The sequence below is a fragment of the Barbus barbus genome (genome assembly GCF_936440315.1).
Source record: "Barbus barbus genome assembly, chromosome: 17".
NCBI lineage: Eukaryota > Metazoa > Chordata > Actinopteri > Cypriniformes > Cyprinidae > Barbus > Barbus barbus.
The window spans coordinates 15,160,915-15,176,701 of record NC_136745.1 but is presented as its reverse complement, the minus strand read 5'-3'; the positions used below and the strand labels follow the sequence as shown (position 1 = coordinate 15,176,701).

The 15,787-nt window shown below is 36.7% G+C and overlaps 1 protein-coding gene across 2 annotated transcripts; it reads left to right on the top strand.

Moving 5' to 3' along the window:
• The first annotated feature begins 393 nt into the window (after positions 1–393).
• LOC306882964 (E3 ubiquitin-protein transferase RMND5B-like) lies at positions 394–12,094 on the top strand. 2 transcript variants are annotated; one of them, XR_013785309.1, is made up of 11 exons: positions 409–473; positions 1,619–1,812; positions 2,634–2,776; positions 3,181–3,318; positions 3,487–3,587; positions 4,170–4,336; positions 4,529–4,694; positions 6,872–6,974; positions 7,632–7,786; positions 10,240–10,491; positions 11,519–12,094. XR_013785309.1 is itself a non-coding variant. In XM_079437992.1 (10 exons), the coding sequence occupies exons 2-10, from the start codon at positions 1,674–1,676 to the stop codon at positions 10,301–10,303; spliced, it is 1,176 nt and encodes a 391-aa protein (XP_079294118.1). In that variant the 5' UTR covers positions 394–473; positions 1,619–1,673; the 3' UTR covers positions 10,304–12,094. The 2 variants fall into 2 exon arrangements, 1 of the variants encoding a protein (XP_079294118.1); XM_079437992.1 differs by having other exon boundaries at positions 394–473; positions 10,240–12,094.
• Positions 12,095–15,787: the final 3,693 nt, after the last annotated feature.

Genomic DNA, 15,787 nt, shown 5'->3' with positions numbered 1-15,787 from the left:
ATTATACTACAATACAGTTTGCTGTAGTAAAAACATATACTACAGTATTTATTACAGTTTATCAGTTCACAATAGTTAATACTACAGTATGCTGTAGCATTCATTAACAAAGTGCAGTAAATACTATAATATAATACACTTTACTATAGTATAGTTAAAAACACTATAGTATTTACTATAAATTACTATAGTATTTTTCACATATGTTTGTATCCCTGAGTACATGCATATTTCCTCAGTTCATTACGTTTTGAACTAGAACTCTTCTGGTTTGTTGGTTTTATAGACACTTTAAACCAGCTAATTAAATCTGGCTCATCGTGTTTGTGCTTTGTTGCTCTCATCATTGAGGTAAAAGCATACACCTCCAGGCCGCAGGGGGCAGCAGAGCGTCAAACACGTACATCGCTGCAGAAGAACAGATTCACTGCATCGCTTCAGGGACGTCTGCTGGTGAAGTGGTGTCAAAACAGGCAAGAACATCCTGTATTATTACATTTACGTGTTTGATATAGCCGTCTAAAATTCGTTCGAGGTCAGTACTAGGCTGACGTGCTTTAATAACTTCGTTAGTGTCAAAGTACATGCTGAATTTGCGAGTTTTAGACTCGTTCTTATGGCTAGATGTATCCCCGGCTATGCTAACAAGCTAACTGATTGTTTTGATCATACAGTTGCTCATTTCAACGCTCAATTTTAGTTATTATTACACGTTTCTTTAGTTAGACATAAATGTCATTGAAGTGTAGTATTTGAACAGTTAAAACAAATTGGGAATAATTGCTGTTGGCTATTTTAGCTCATCATTTTGCTGTGTTTGGGCTGCATAGCCCTGACCCTGGCAGAGGCTATTGTATATTTGTTTTAAACTGGAAAAATTCAAGGACGTTTATTCATGTTTATATTCATTCAGGATCCTTTATGACTGATTAATTATGCGTTAATATAGTATTGCATTTTAGAGTGACATTTTATTCCAGTTAAGGTTTGTTGGGTACAAAGCATTTCAGTCTTTTTAGGCTGTTTATTTTTATGACAACAGGCCTTTAAGCCTAAATCCTTGGAATTATATCCTATGAGTGCCTGCTTATGTCATATTGATAGGTATTGTATGTCTAAAACTTAGGAACCCTACGATTTTTTTTCTGACCCAATGTTTGAGTCAGACTTTTGGCTCAGATTTTTGATCTGATCTTCTTATCCCTGGAAATCATTTACTGGCCCATTGGCTTGATTTAATCAGTACTCAGTCACAAAAACAAGTTGTTAGCTGTGAGGACCATTCAGATGATTCATTTGATTCAAATATATGACCCTAACAAATTAATTTGACAAATGAGCTCTTCTGAAATGCTTGGTAAAAATCTAGCCATTTATAAAAAAACAATTAAACTTCTATTCTGCTGTAATTCACTGTGTTTCATGATTTACTACACCATACCAAACAGTATTCGCACACCTTGACAAATTTGTTATAATTATTATAATTTTTTTTACTTGTACCTGGAACTGACCAACTAAAGAACACAAGATCTATGCAGGATTTATAAAGTAGTAGGATTGTAATCTGTATATGAGGTTATTATTATTTTTTTTTTTATGTTTTCCTGTTTTGCAGGACATTGTGTGTGTGTGTGTGTGTGTGTGTGTGTGTGAACGTTGTAACTGTGCTGATGGAGCAGTGTGCGTGTGTGGAACGAGAGCTTGAGAAGGTGCTACACAGGTTTGTCACGTATGGACATCAGTCAGAGGAAAGGCTGGATGAACTCCTGAGGAACGTATGCGAGCTAAGAAGTCGATTGGTTGCCTATGGTGAGCTTAGAATCCACTTGAATACCAAATTTTGGGCTCTGGTACAATATGATCATCTAATAGTTTGGTGTCTATACCTTAGGCAATAAATCAGCCATGGCTAACTGATGAAATTAAGGTTTGGAGATTTAATCTGAATGGCACACATGGGAGAATATATTTGAAATAAGTATAAAGAAACTGGACAATATGAAATCTTGTAGAATAAAAAATAAAGCTAATTGCAAATTTATCTCACTTTATCTCTCAATTCTGACTTTTTTCAATTCAGAGTTTATATCTTAGAATTCAGACTTTTCTTTTCAGAATTTTGAGTTTGTCTATATAATTATAATTGTGAGATAAACTTGCCATTCTGAGCTGTCAAAAATATGACACACAAACTCGCAATTGTAAGAACAAAAGTCAGAATTTTGAGATGAGTTACATTTAAAAAAAAAAAATCCATGTTATCAATTGTCAGCTTGTGTGAGAGAGTGATTCATATGTCAGTGCTTGTTCATGAAAACAAGTCTAAAGAGGAGGAGGAGGAAGTCAACCAAGTGCTTTTACAGCTTTGAAAAAAGCCAATTCAGTGAGATTAAGTCATGAACAATAGGTGTACTTCAGATGCCTGCATAAATAATAGCCTGCAGTGCAAACAAACATACAAAAACACAGGAAAAACTGCATTTAGCTGTATAACCTCTAGCATACACGTTAGATTTGTAGATGGTTATATAAGCATAACTCTGTTACAGAGATGAGTCACAGTAGCATATGTCTGTTTAGATCAAAGTTCACGGAGATGTTATATTTATCATACTCCGTTTCAACTCTAGGTGTTCAAGATGCAGATTTGTCAGTGCTCCATCAAACAATGGCCCAGTGCTGCAAGGAAATCAAGGAAACCGTGCAGATGCTTGCCTCCAGGCACAAAGACATCCATGGCAGTGTGTCGAAAGTGGGGAAAGCAATTGACAGAGTAAGAATTTGCAATCTTAATTGTTTAATTTAATCAAGAATTAAATGAACATTAAATGTAACACTTTATCAGGGTCTCCCAAACGGGATTGTTTATGATGAAAATTTAAATGATAGAAATGGAAAATTCAAATAAATAATTTTAAAATAAAAACAAAATGAAACATACTAACGAAAGACAAAATATATTATGTTTGTCTGAAAAAATATCTTCAAATAAATACCAGTGGCATTCCCAATCCCATTCTTAATTTACAGTTTTCTCTCTGTTAAAAGTGAAATATATGTACCTGTTTAATGATAAAATTAGACTTGTGGTTTAATTAATTTTAGTAAATGAGCCGCCTCAAAGTTTTGTGTTACATGGTTTAATATGTTTCTTTTAAATGCTGTTCTCTTGCACAGAATTTTGATGCGGAGGTGAGTGCAGTTGTAGCTGAGAATGTCTGGGACTCTCCAGAGAGGCAGAAATACCTCAGTGAAACCATCGTAGAACATCTTTATCGACAAGGCATGTTGAGTGTTGCAGAGGATCTCTGCCAGGTAGAATTTTCTTTTGTATTATTATTAAATACTGTAAATATGAGTGTGCATTTCTGTAAAAATTGCTGTAATTCGCATTCATGTTCACTTGTGAGTCTTTCAGCTCTTGTATTTTGTTGTCAATTTGATCCCAGCACCAACATGTATTGTTTCAATCTGACTTCACAGGAGTCTGGTGTAGTAATCGACATGAGCATGAAACAGCCATTTCTGGAGCTCAACCGCATTTTAGAGGCTTTAAGAACACAAGATCTCAGACCAGCTTTAGAGTATGTATCACATCCTTCTGCTTTCTACTTCTTGCTTTAATTTTATTAATTTTTTTTCCTCATGTACACATCCTTTCAAAAGTTTGGGGTCAGTAACGTTTTTTTTATATAAAGAAATTAAAACTTTTATTTAGCTTGGACACATTAAATTAATCAAAAGTGACAGATATCTATAACAACATTTATAATGTCACAAAAGATTTCTGTAATCATAATAATAATAATAATGAGCAACACAACTGTTTTCAACATTGATAATAAGAAATGTTTCTTGAGCTCCAAATCATAATTATTTCTAAAGGATCATGTGACACTGGAGTAATGGCAGCTGAAAAGTCCATCACAGGAATAAATTATTTAGGAATAAATTATTTTTGATCAAATAAATAGAACCTGGTGAACACAATATACTTCTTTCAAAATCATACTGACCCTAAACCTTTAGATGGTGTATCTATCTGTCTTTAAACATACACTGGATTTTTTCAGAGCAATTAATTTTTTTGGGTGTGGCTTGAATATGTGGATTGTAGATTTAAGATTACTAGTTGTAATTGTTTGGTTGTATGATTGCTGTGGTAGGTGGGCGGTGACAAATCGTCAGCGGCTGCTGGATCTAAACAGCACCCTTGAGTTCAAGCTCCACAGACTCTATTTCATCAGCCTGCTCAACGCTGGCATCAGCAAACAGCAGGAAGCCTTACAGTATGCACGGCATTTCCAACCGTTTGCCTCACAGCATCAGAGAGGTGAGGAAAGGTTCAGTCCAGAATTCATGAACCACAACAAGGCTTTAGTTTTGTAAACATATGGGTGGAACTGAAGCACCGTTGAGGCTGTTTTACCAATAACACCATTGATGCAATTATTTTGTTCTGTATTACACTACCTGACTCAATGTTATGACCAAAGTCTGAGCTTTGTTTGTGTGTGCTTGCTAGATATTCAGATCTTAATGGGTAGTCTAGTGTACCTCCGCCATGGGATTGAGAACTCTCCGTACCGCAGTCTGCTGGAGACGGATCAGTGGGCAGAGATCTGTAGCATCTTCACACGTGATGCTTGCGCCCTTCTTGGACTCTCTGTGGAGTCCCCACTCAGTGTCAGGTCTGAAAAAAAGCTCTCCTAAATGTCCTTAACTTTCTACTGATGCTGTAGAATTTGCAATATGGTCCCTAACCAATAATTAAATAAATGGCAGGACTATTTTAGGAACTACTGAATTCATTAATAATAATTTTATGCAAGTTTTACATGGTGCTCAATGGAATGGAATAAAACACAGGAGTCTCAAGGCATGCTTTTAAAATTAAATTATAACAAAGTTTTTACTTGAAATGCCACTTTTTGTAATGTCTGTCAAATCCAAAAATTTGGGGTAAGATTTTTTAAATGATTTTGAAAGAAGCCTCTTGTCTTGCTAAGGCTGAATTTATTTAATTAAAAATCCAGTGAAAACAGTCATATTGTGAAATTTTGTGTTTTAAAGGGGTCATGAAATTGCTAATAAGAATGTTATTTTGTGTATTTGGTGTAATGCGATGTTCACACAGTTTAAGGTTCAAAAAACACATTATTTTCATACCGCATATTATTGTTGCCCCCCTCTGCCCCGCGTTTCTGAAACACATCTATTTCTTAAAAAGCTCATCGTTCTGAAAAGCGTTGTGTGCTCTGATTGGCCAGCTATCCAGTGCTTTGTGATTGGCTGAATATCTCAAGCATGTGACAGAAATGATAAACCCCTTACCATATTTGTAATATCAGCTTCCATGGTGGCGGCGGCAACAATACTACAGCGAGAATAAAAGTTACGCCTTCTTTCTTTGCATTTACATTTGGGTGGTGTTATGCAAATCTTCTCACACAGTGTTTAAATGACAAGGACAAGGAAAACATGAGTCATATGACCCCTTTTAAATATATTTTATTTCCTAGGATGGCAAAGCTGAATTTTCAGCAGCCGTTACTCCAGTCTTCCAATTTTTTTTCAGCATTTAAAATAGAAATCTTTTGTAACATTATGAAAGCACTTACTGTCACTTTTGATTAGGGATGCACGATATTATCGGACTGATATGGAATCGGCCGATAATGGCTTTAAATGCAAATATCGGCATTGGCCTGATATGAAAAATTATGCCGATATGTCTTGCTAATAAGAGGAATATGTTAACTCACATTTGCTCAGGGTGTGCTAGTGATTAGATCACATCAGCAGTGTGGCTCATTCTTGAAGAAAAGTTTTGTCTGAATGATGATTAGATTCACTGATTTAGATGATGAACTTATTCTGTGAGAGCATGTGTACGGTGTGTGTGATGGATCAAACAGTAACAGGCAGCAGTGACAGCCTCCCCTGGGTCCTAACGCCAGGTCGTTAAAGAGATTTAATCTTTAGGGGGCGCTGTTGGCCTACTTCTAATTAAATTAAAAGTAAAATAGCCAACACAAATAACATTTAGACTGTGTTTCTGATTAAATAAAGCAGTAATTGATGTCATAAAATAATGAGTATGTTTTGATTTAATGGTCAGAAGCTATAGCTTAAATGAAAAAAATAAAATCACAAACACGACACTTGCAAATTAAATAATTTTATATATACTGATTTATTCATTAATGTTTAAAATGTTTTATTTTTTAAACAAATCATGAGCTCTAAAAGCTTTTCAGAATTTTTACAACTCTTTTGTTTTAGAACATCTACAAATGTTAAATCTTAAAATAAAATGTTAGGGTTAACACTGCATCTTTCTGGGGGAAAAATGCAGCAATTGATAGTTTATTTATAGTTATTTTCAAAGCTTCAATGTACTGTCAAAAAACCTTCATTATTTTTTATTTAATTCTAATAAATAAGTTTGTTAAAAACTAACGAAAATTAAAAAATAATTTTCTTATAATTTCTGCACAGGAGAGACTTGGTGTTGTTTCCAAACAAAAGGAAATATATCGGTATCGGACAAAATTAGATGAAAAATTTCGGCAAAAATCCTATATCGTGCATCCCTACTTTTGATAAATTTAATGCAACATTGTTAAATAAAAGTATTAATTGCCTTTTGAATGGTAGTGTAGATTCTCTTCATAGGTGGCTTTCCTCAGGATATTGACGTATATGTTTAATAGTAGTTATTTGGGATATCATATGATTAATTTGATTTAAAATAATCGATTGACAGACCTACTCTGTTTTAGACTTGCATGTTTTGAAATTAGTATTGAATGAATGATGAATGATTGATGTTTTATTACTGAATCCTCCTTTGATTTTCCATCAGTTTTGCTTCCGGCTGTATGGCGCTGCCTGTGCTCATGAACATCAAACAGGTTATTGAACAGAGACAGTGCAGTGGTGTTTGGACGCATAAGGATGAGCTGCCAGTAGGTCTCTTTCTTTCCCTTTAACGCTTTGATTCAATGATATTCCTTTTTCTGAAGGTTTCAAACATTGAAAAGGTTTTGTACATTACATGAATTTTTACATTTACATTATAATTAGGGATGCATCAATTATTTACTTGAACAACATTTACTGATACTAATAGTTTGGTGGTTCTGTTTTTTTTTACTCTTATAATTAATTATGGAACACAAATAATTAATTACACAACTAAATAAACTGAAGTATTTCTATAACAAGTTTTGAATATTTATTTAGCTAACACAAGGTGCTTTTATAGCTGTACTTTCATAATTCAGGACCAGCAAAGATATGGGAAATAAAGTTATTTTCATTTGTCAATGACAGATCAATTTAAACCAAGGACTACCAAAATTAGGAATAATAAAGTACACTTTCTGTTCATTTCCCTATTCAGCCTGTTCACGGTTTAAAAACACAAACTCAAATCATTTAAGATTTTGATTGCAGCTGGCTTGACTAATTGCTCTGTGTTTGATAGGTGCTAGATACCTACTTTTATCTGCCAAGAACTGGCTGATATATTTGCTAATTATAATTATTAATAAATGTGGTCATTTCAAATATATTAATGCTTAATCTGTTCATCCCTGCTGTTTTCTTGTGTGTGTGTTTAGATTGAAATAGATCTGGGGAAGAAATGCTGGTATCACTCTGTGTTTGCCTGTCCTATCCTGAGGCAGCAGACATCAGAGAGCAATCCACCCATGAAGCTCATCTGTGGGCATGTCATATCCAGAGACGCGCTTAACAAACTCACCAATGCTGGAAAGTAAGACTCTGACATATGCATCACATTCTACATTACGTTTAAAGTTTAATCAGTGCTAGCAAACAGACCCCAGACCTGATGCCTGATGGTTATTTAAGTGCAGTCTGCAGTTGTGGCTACCAGCAGTAGCCATAATTGATTGACAGATGATTGCACATAGTTTAACTTAAAGTCGGCATGAAACGGAATTTGCGATTGTCTTTCCTTCTCTACTGTAACGTAGGGGTGGGCGTATCGATCCTAATATCGATAGTATCGATGCCAACGTTGGTATTGGTATCGGATCGATACTAGCCTGATAAGATCGATACTTTAGGTAAATTTTTTCTCCTATACACGTAATAACATTGCTTAATACATACAACACAGTGTAGACATGTCTGGGTGCATATGCCGCTCTTTTCACATCTCTTATGCAAACATTGCTGCTCCTCCCCTGCTACGCTGTGTTTGGTTGTCATGCGATCACGTGACTCAGCGGCTCCGAGCGCGAGCGGATACAGTGAGAGATGGAACGGAACTCCGAGCTACAAAAGAAATGAAAAGGAGAGGAAGGAAATCCTTCACATAGTGCATATTATACCTGTATACCGAATTTGTCCTTTTTATACGAGTATCACTGTAAGGTGTGGACTGAGTTTAGCTTTTTAAAATTATTTCTTAATCTTTACATTTTCATTATAATGGTTTTCTATGGGAGTAAAATGCTTAACATGTTGTTTAGCATGTTTGCGCATATATTCTGGTCTCAGCTGCTTGCAACATATAATATTTTATTAACAAGCTGTATACCGAATTTAGTCCTTATTTATTTATTTGGTCTTTATCACTGTCTTCCTCCATTCATTAATTGCACCATATTAAATGTTTTTATATTGCAATTAGAGAAAATTAAATTCAACATGTTGCATTCATGTTCTAGGTTCATCTGCTTACCTGTACATACATAGTAGGCCTATATATTTTTATAAACCATACTGAATTGCGATAATAACAAATATTACAGTATATATAACAAACAGAAAATACAGTACGTACATAACATACTAAAATCCTTTCAATAATAAACGAGTTATGGTTTAATAGTTATTTTTCATATCAATGTCTTCATTCAATAAGTCACTTACGTTAAACTTTTCTTTATAATTTTTTTTATGGGAGGAAAATACATAATGTGAAAACTTTGAGCGTTGCTTTCATGTTCTGGGCACATCTGCTTACTTGTATATCTAGTTTGCAACATTAATAAGGTGTATACTGAGTTTTGTCTTTTAATATTACGTTCTTAATTTATTAAGCCACATTAATTATTTTTATAAATCTTTTCTTTGGGAGGAAAATACTTAAAACTGTTTATTGCTTTCATGTTCTGGGCTCCTCTGCCTGCAAAGTCCTTTTAGAAAGGCAAATAATATCCACGTAGCTTTAAGGTGAATATAATATTAGTCATATCAACATTAGTATTGTTAATTTTTTTTTATTGTTGTTGGTCATTTAAATTTATGTTTTTTTACATGACAAGTATCGGAATCGGTATCGGTATCGGCGATACTGGCCCTGTATTTACTCGGTATCGGATCGATACCAAAATTTGCAGTATCGCACACCCCTACTGTAACGTATATCCGAGTAAAACGACATCTGACATGAGGTGGCGGGTCTTCAGTTCGTCTTTCGAGAATTGATTGGATTGGATATTTATTAGGGATGACGACGACGATCAACGGCACAAAACATGCCTAAACAGCGAGAAAGAGAGAGAGAGACACTGCCTGAATGACTGAGCTCCTCCATCAGGTTAAGTCATATTCATGAAACAAATTAGTTTGCTATGCCCTAAGGGTAATGTTGTCGTAATATCCTAATATCTTTTCAGTGTTTAAGGGTAGCGTACTCCCTCATGACTGGTGTCAGTGCTATAAAGTGAAGCTTCAGCTTTTCACCTGTCGTTTATCCCAGCGTTTACCGCTCGCATCACTAGCTCTGCCCTTGCGCCATCACTCGTGACCGGAAGAGTAGAGGAATCATTTTGAGGGGGAGGGGTGGTTAACATTTTTGATTAAAGATTACGAGGGCACATGAATTTTAAAAAATAATGAAGCGCATGGATAAATTATTTATAGTAAACTCTACAGTATTCCATCAAAAAATAAGAATTGTCACTTTTGATTTCATGCCGACTTTAAGCCAGGTACACACTGTATGAATTTATAATAGTCCCTCACACTTTAATTTAAGGTGACGTTGTTATGTTGCAAGTACACAAATTAGTGCTGAGGTATATTATTTAACTACATGTATTTACTTTAGGGTTAGTTGCTTGGGTTAGTTTATAATAGTAACAAGGTCAACGTAAAACAGTGTTACCAAAACAAATGTATGGAAATGAATCTTTTATGCAGTATTGATGCTGATATTCCTTGCTTACAGTATCTTAAACTCTCTCTTCTCAGGCTTAAATGCCCATATTGTCCAATGGAGCAGAATCCCTCAGATGCCAAACAGATTTTCTTCTGATGTCTTTTTTCGGAGTGTAGCCGAAAGTTGTGTTAAAGGCTTCCTGGAAACACTTTTCGAATGATCCTCATTCACAGGCATGACAAGCCTTCTGTGGCGGCTTCTCCCCTGCAACGCCACTTCCCTTTCCAAAGCTTTAGTTTACAGAGGCCGGAGGACACGGCAACATACCTGTAGAACCCGAGTCAGTAAGTGTACCTAACGAGGAAAACGATCTTTGCGGATCATTCATTTGTTAACACAGCCTAGTATAAACAGGTTTTTTCAAGAACGTATGTGTGTGCGCATTTCGCTTCCTCTCCATTTGTTTCCATGGTATAACGCCTCTCTTTTTCTTTCTTTGTGACTCTTATTAAGCGAATGGGCGTGATACATCTGTGTGGGTGACTTCTTGCCAGAATATATCCTCAGTTTCCTCTTTTGAGATCACATTTAAATACATGAACGGGGATTCTTTGCACGTGTACATGATAGAAATGGCTTTTCAGTATGTATATTAACAATGACATAAGGACTGGTGGACGGGTGCCTGTTGATTATAAATGAATCACGTCTCTCCAATATAATAAAGGCTTAATTGGATCGAATGGCATTTTGATTGGTGCGTCAGTGTGAATATTCATCAGAAATCTGAGGATTTGTTTGTGCAGATTGTGATTTTGTTCTATGCGCCCGTCTGATGTCTGAGAAAACCTCCTTGTCCAAGCCATGTGTCTTGCTCTGTGTATTTAAAAAAAAAAGTTTAATTAATATACAGCAGTGATTTGTGATGGTATAACTTTTCATTAGTATAATTACATATGTAATGTATTTAAATGCACACGCAAATGGTTTCATCAGTTGACTGGATTTGCTGAATTAGCTCTCACAGCTCCAGGCTTCTCCACTTACATAATCAAACGGGTCTATGCGCTGGTTTGAGAAATGCATCCTCTGCAGACAGTTGCATTAGTGATTGAACCTTTGCCAGCATAACATACTGAAACTGTATGTCCATTAATGTACAGTTGATGGTAGGCTGACTGTGTTTTAATGTTCCCCAACGAGACGAGAGTTTCCAGGTGTTTCCCATCATCCCTGAATGTAAAGCTCACTCTGTTTATATCTGTATAGGTGAAGGGAGACGGTGGAATAATATTTTGTCCCTCAGGATGTTCTTCAAATCCTCCCTGGCTTTAACACAATGTAACTGCTAATTTTTCCGTTCTACTTTAGGGATCGATATCTCAAAATGTGCATGCCGAAGCGGAATGTGTGGTTTGTAAATTGCCCTTTTGCAGTGATTGAATGAAAATGAAATTTAGAAACCTTGCCCGCAACAAGCTGTTCTGACAGATGTGATTCAGACCTGAGACCTAGAGAGAGAGAAAACCTTTACCAATGATCTTTGACTTTCTCAAAGGTCGGGCATGTACCAGCACAGCTTCGTTCTTCAGCGAATGATGTCTGATTATTATTATTTTATTTTTTTTGCTGTCTTGTTTAAAGCCTTCAAGAGGTGTGTAGGAGTGTTGTGTGGCCACTGACATTTGCTGATAATACAAATTGTCTGTTTTTTCTTTTAGTAGACAATCATTTATTACCTCCTGGAAATTTGTAAGATCAAAGCAGAGTACTGTGTTATAACATGAGTTTAAGGAAGTGCTTTTTGGTTTTAGTTTTCATTCAGTGATTGAGTAATGACTCTGCTTTCTCTACTAACAACTGCAAGGCAACTATTGTAAATATTTATCTTCTAACAGTACAACTTTATTATACTTGCATCTAAATAATAAAAAGATTTATACTCAACTTGTGAGTTTGTTGTCTGCCTCTACACACAAGGTAGTGTTCGTAACAATTGTTATATATCAATGATGTTGGGAATATTTTTACTATACTTTGTCTTGAAATTATGAACATAAAAATGTCTCCGTAATGAAACTATTGAAAGCAATAGCAAAATATTTTAAATTAGATGTTGATCCTTTACTCCCAGAAGAGGGAAACCTCGGTTCAACCTCAGTGGGGAAGCTGCAAGGGCTCAAACTGACACAATGGCCATACATTGATTTTCTTTATACTATTAAAGTTGTTTAAAATATTATTTTTGTGTAATAAAATGTTGTCAGTCTGTCAAAATTGCATTTAAAACAGTGTTGAGCAAATTTAATTTTTCTTTCCATTAAGGATCTCTCAAAATCTCACAACCCTTTGTTAAAACTTGACAGGATTTGGCCTTACAGCAACAGCTGTGAGTTTCTATGGAAACACCTGCTTCTTGAATGAAATTGAGAAGTTAGATGACCTCTGACCTGTTTTAAAAAGAGCTTGACTAAATAATGAACACTAGGGGGCAAATCTATGCATTCAAGAACAAGATATAACAGCAGGATTTTTGTCTTTTTGAAGACAAGGTCCATGTTTTATGTAAGTTTTAAAGTAAAAAAACTAACTTTTCTTTCAATTTTTGAAAGTCATCTAATATGTTGACCCTGTCTGACTTTTCTTAAACTTGATTTACTTCTTGCTTCTAAAGAAGCAACTTAAGTCCCTACCTGGAGACAGAATAGACATCTTGTCCCTGTGACAATGGCCCATTCTGGTCTATCAAGCACAAGATTCCTCTCAGTAGAGCCGGTCCGGATCTGATGTGCAGGGGCTTGTGGAGCCACTTTTTTGTTTTTTTACAAAACTGTTCATTACATTGTTTATTTTTTTTCGTTAATTTTATATGCTTTCAGCTACACTGCTTATCGTTTCTTCGTTCAATAGTTTTCTTCTTATTTCAGTGTTGTTTTAAAGGTATTGTGAAAGATATTCTTATAGAATGGTATGCATAAAATGATCCTACACCGTTAAAAAAAAAGAAATGTAATATTTTTATTACAATGTGGAAATAACTGTCCAGAGATATAATGCAAGTGACAGCCCTAGTAAATAGTAAAATAAAAGTGAGTTTCTTTTTTGAAAAGTGAGAACGTCAATCATTTTGTACGTTCTGAACGGGCAGTCCATATATGGGAAACCGGAAGCTGAGAGCGCGTGTTAGAATCAAACTCGAAAAAACGGGGCTGAACGTGTATATAAATATATATGCACACACACACACACACACAGGCTGTGTCCAAATTCAGGGTCTGCATCCTCCTTAGGATCCTTCCTACCCGGTTGAAGGATGAGGGATCCTCCGACGTCCGCAAAACCCGGAAGTCGGTGTTTGTGAATTTGGACAGCCTACCCTTCTTTCAGTTCCCTCCCTTACCCGTTGCTCATATCCTGTCGCCTAGCAACCGTGACAGCGCCAAGCAAGAAGCGGGAAAATGGACAAACAAAGAGTTAGGCTGCGTCCGAAATCGCATACTTCCCTACTATATAGTATGCGAAAAACAGTATGCGAGGCGAGTAGTATGTCCGAATTCATAGTATTCGAAAAACAGTAGGCGAGAATTACCCGGATGACCTACTACTTCCGCCCGAATTCTGTAGTAGGCATACGATGGACACTTTACTATCCCATAAGGCCACGGGAATGGAGGCGTCATATTCGAAAAATGGCGGAAAGCGGCGACGCGGCTATTTTCAAGTGCAAGTACCTCAAGGGAAAACGTTGTCATTGTGGTTAAATTGCACTTGTTTAAAATAATCAAAGTAAACGGCTGACTTATTAAAGTTTAACCGTTGTAAATCGATGAGATGACTTCATGAACATGGCGGATGTAGTACGTCCGAATTCTATTCATACTACCCTCATTCATACTATATAGAACGTACTTTTTTAACGGTCGAGAAGTACGTTTGAATTCAAATGTAGTACCTACACAAGTAGTATGCGATTTCGGACGCAGCCTTATTCTCCTCATTTTAATTCTTTTGGAAGAAATAAAGCAATTTTTTATATCAGACTACAAGACAGTCACATCCAGGTAAGCCATTATAGCCTATTTTTATTTGTTTTTAAGTATTCTACTAATTTCTCCTACAAATTCATTGAGCCGAAGCATAAACTTTAGCTTGTTTTGTCAGAGAAACTCCTCTCCCACTCCGCTACCGCTCGCTTCGTCCGCCATTACGCTCTGCCGAAAAGAATTATGGGATAGGTAGGACGGGAAAGGATCCACCACACCCATCCTTCCAATTCGGGGAAAAGGAGGACGTATTTGTGGGCCGCATTTGAAGGATCCTACGAATTTGGACAGCCTTCGTCGCGGCGCTGTGACGTAACATCCTTCAAATGAGTACTCCGAAGGATGCAGACCCTGAATTTGGACACAGCCACACACTCACCGGCCACTTTATTAGGGACACCTGTTCAATTGCTTGGTAACACAAATAACTAATCAGCCAGTCACATGGCAGCAACTCAATGCATTTAGGCATCTAGATGTGGTGAAGACGACTTGCTGAAGTTCAAACCGAGCATCAGAATGGGGAAGAAAGGGGATTTAAGTTAAGTGACTTTGAACGTGAACGTGAGTTTTTCAAAAACTGCTGATCTACTGGGATTTTCAGGCACAACCATCTCTAGGATTTACAGGGAATGGTCCGAAAAAGAGAAAATATCCAGTGGGCTGCAGTTGTGTGGACGAAAATGCCTTGTTGATGTCAGAGGAGAATGGGCAGACTGGTTAGAGATGATAGAAAGGCAACAGTAACTCAAATAACCACTTGTTACAACCAAGGTATGCAGAATACCATCTCTGAACGCACAACACGTCGAACCCTGAAGCAGATGGGCTACAGCAGCAGAAGACCACACCGGGTGTCAGCTAAGAACTGGAAACAGAGGCTACAATTCGCACAGGCTCACCAAAATTGGACAATAGAAGATTGGAAAAACGTTGCCTGGTCTGATGAGTCTCGATTTCTGCTGCGACATTCAGATGGTAGGGTCAGAATTTGGCATAAAGAAATCAAGGATCCATCCTGCCTTGTCTCAACTGTTCAGGCTGGAGGTGGTGGTGTAATGGTGTGGGGGTTATTTTCTTGGCACACTTTGGGCCCCTTCGTACCAATTGAGCACCGTTTAAACGCCACAGCCTACCTGAGTATTGTTGCTGACCATGTCCATCCCTTTATGACTACAGTGTACCCATCTTCTGATGGCTACTTCCAGCAGGATAATGCACCATGTCACAAAGCTCAGACTGGTTTCTTGAACATGACAATGAGTTCACTTTACTCAAATGGCCTCCACAGTCACCAGACCAGTCTCCAATAGAGCACCTTTGGGATGTGGTGGAACGGGAGATTCACATCATGGATGTGCTGCCAACAAATCTGCAGCAACTGCGTGATGCTATCATGTCAATATGGACCAAAATCTCTGAGGAATGTTTCCAACACCTTGTTCAATCTATGCCACGAAGAATTAAAGCAGTTCTGAAAGCAAAAGGGGGTTCAACCCGGTACTAGCAAGGTGTGCCTAATAAAGTGGCCAGTGAGTGTATATATATTCTGCACCTGGAGTCCAGTCCAATAAATACACTGATTAAGGTTATAAAT

Coding starts and splice junctions, on each gene's coding strand:
- LOC306882964 (XM_079437992.1), top strand. CDS start 1,674: ATGGAGCAGTGTGCGTGTGTGGAACGAGAGCTTGAGAAGGTGCTACAC. Junction 3,588..4,169: donor GATCTCAGACCAGCTTTAGA/GTATGTATCACA, acceptor TTGCTGTGGTAG/GTGGGCGGTGACAAATCGTC. Junction 6,975..7,631: donor CGCATAAGGATGAGCTGCCA/GTAGGTCTCTTT, acceptor GTGTGTGTTTAG/ATTGAAATAGATCTGGGGAA.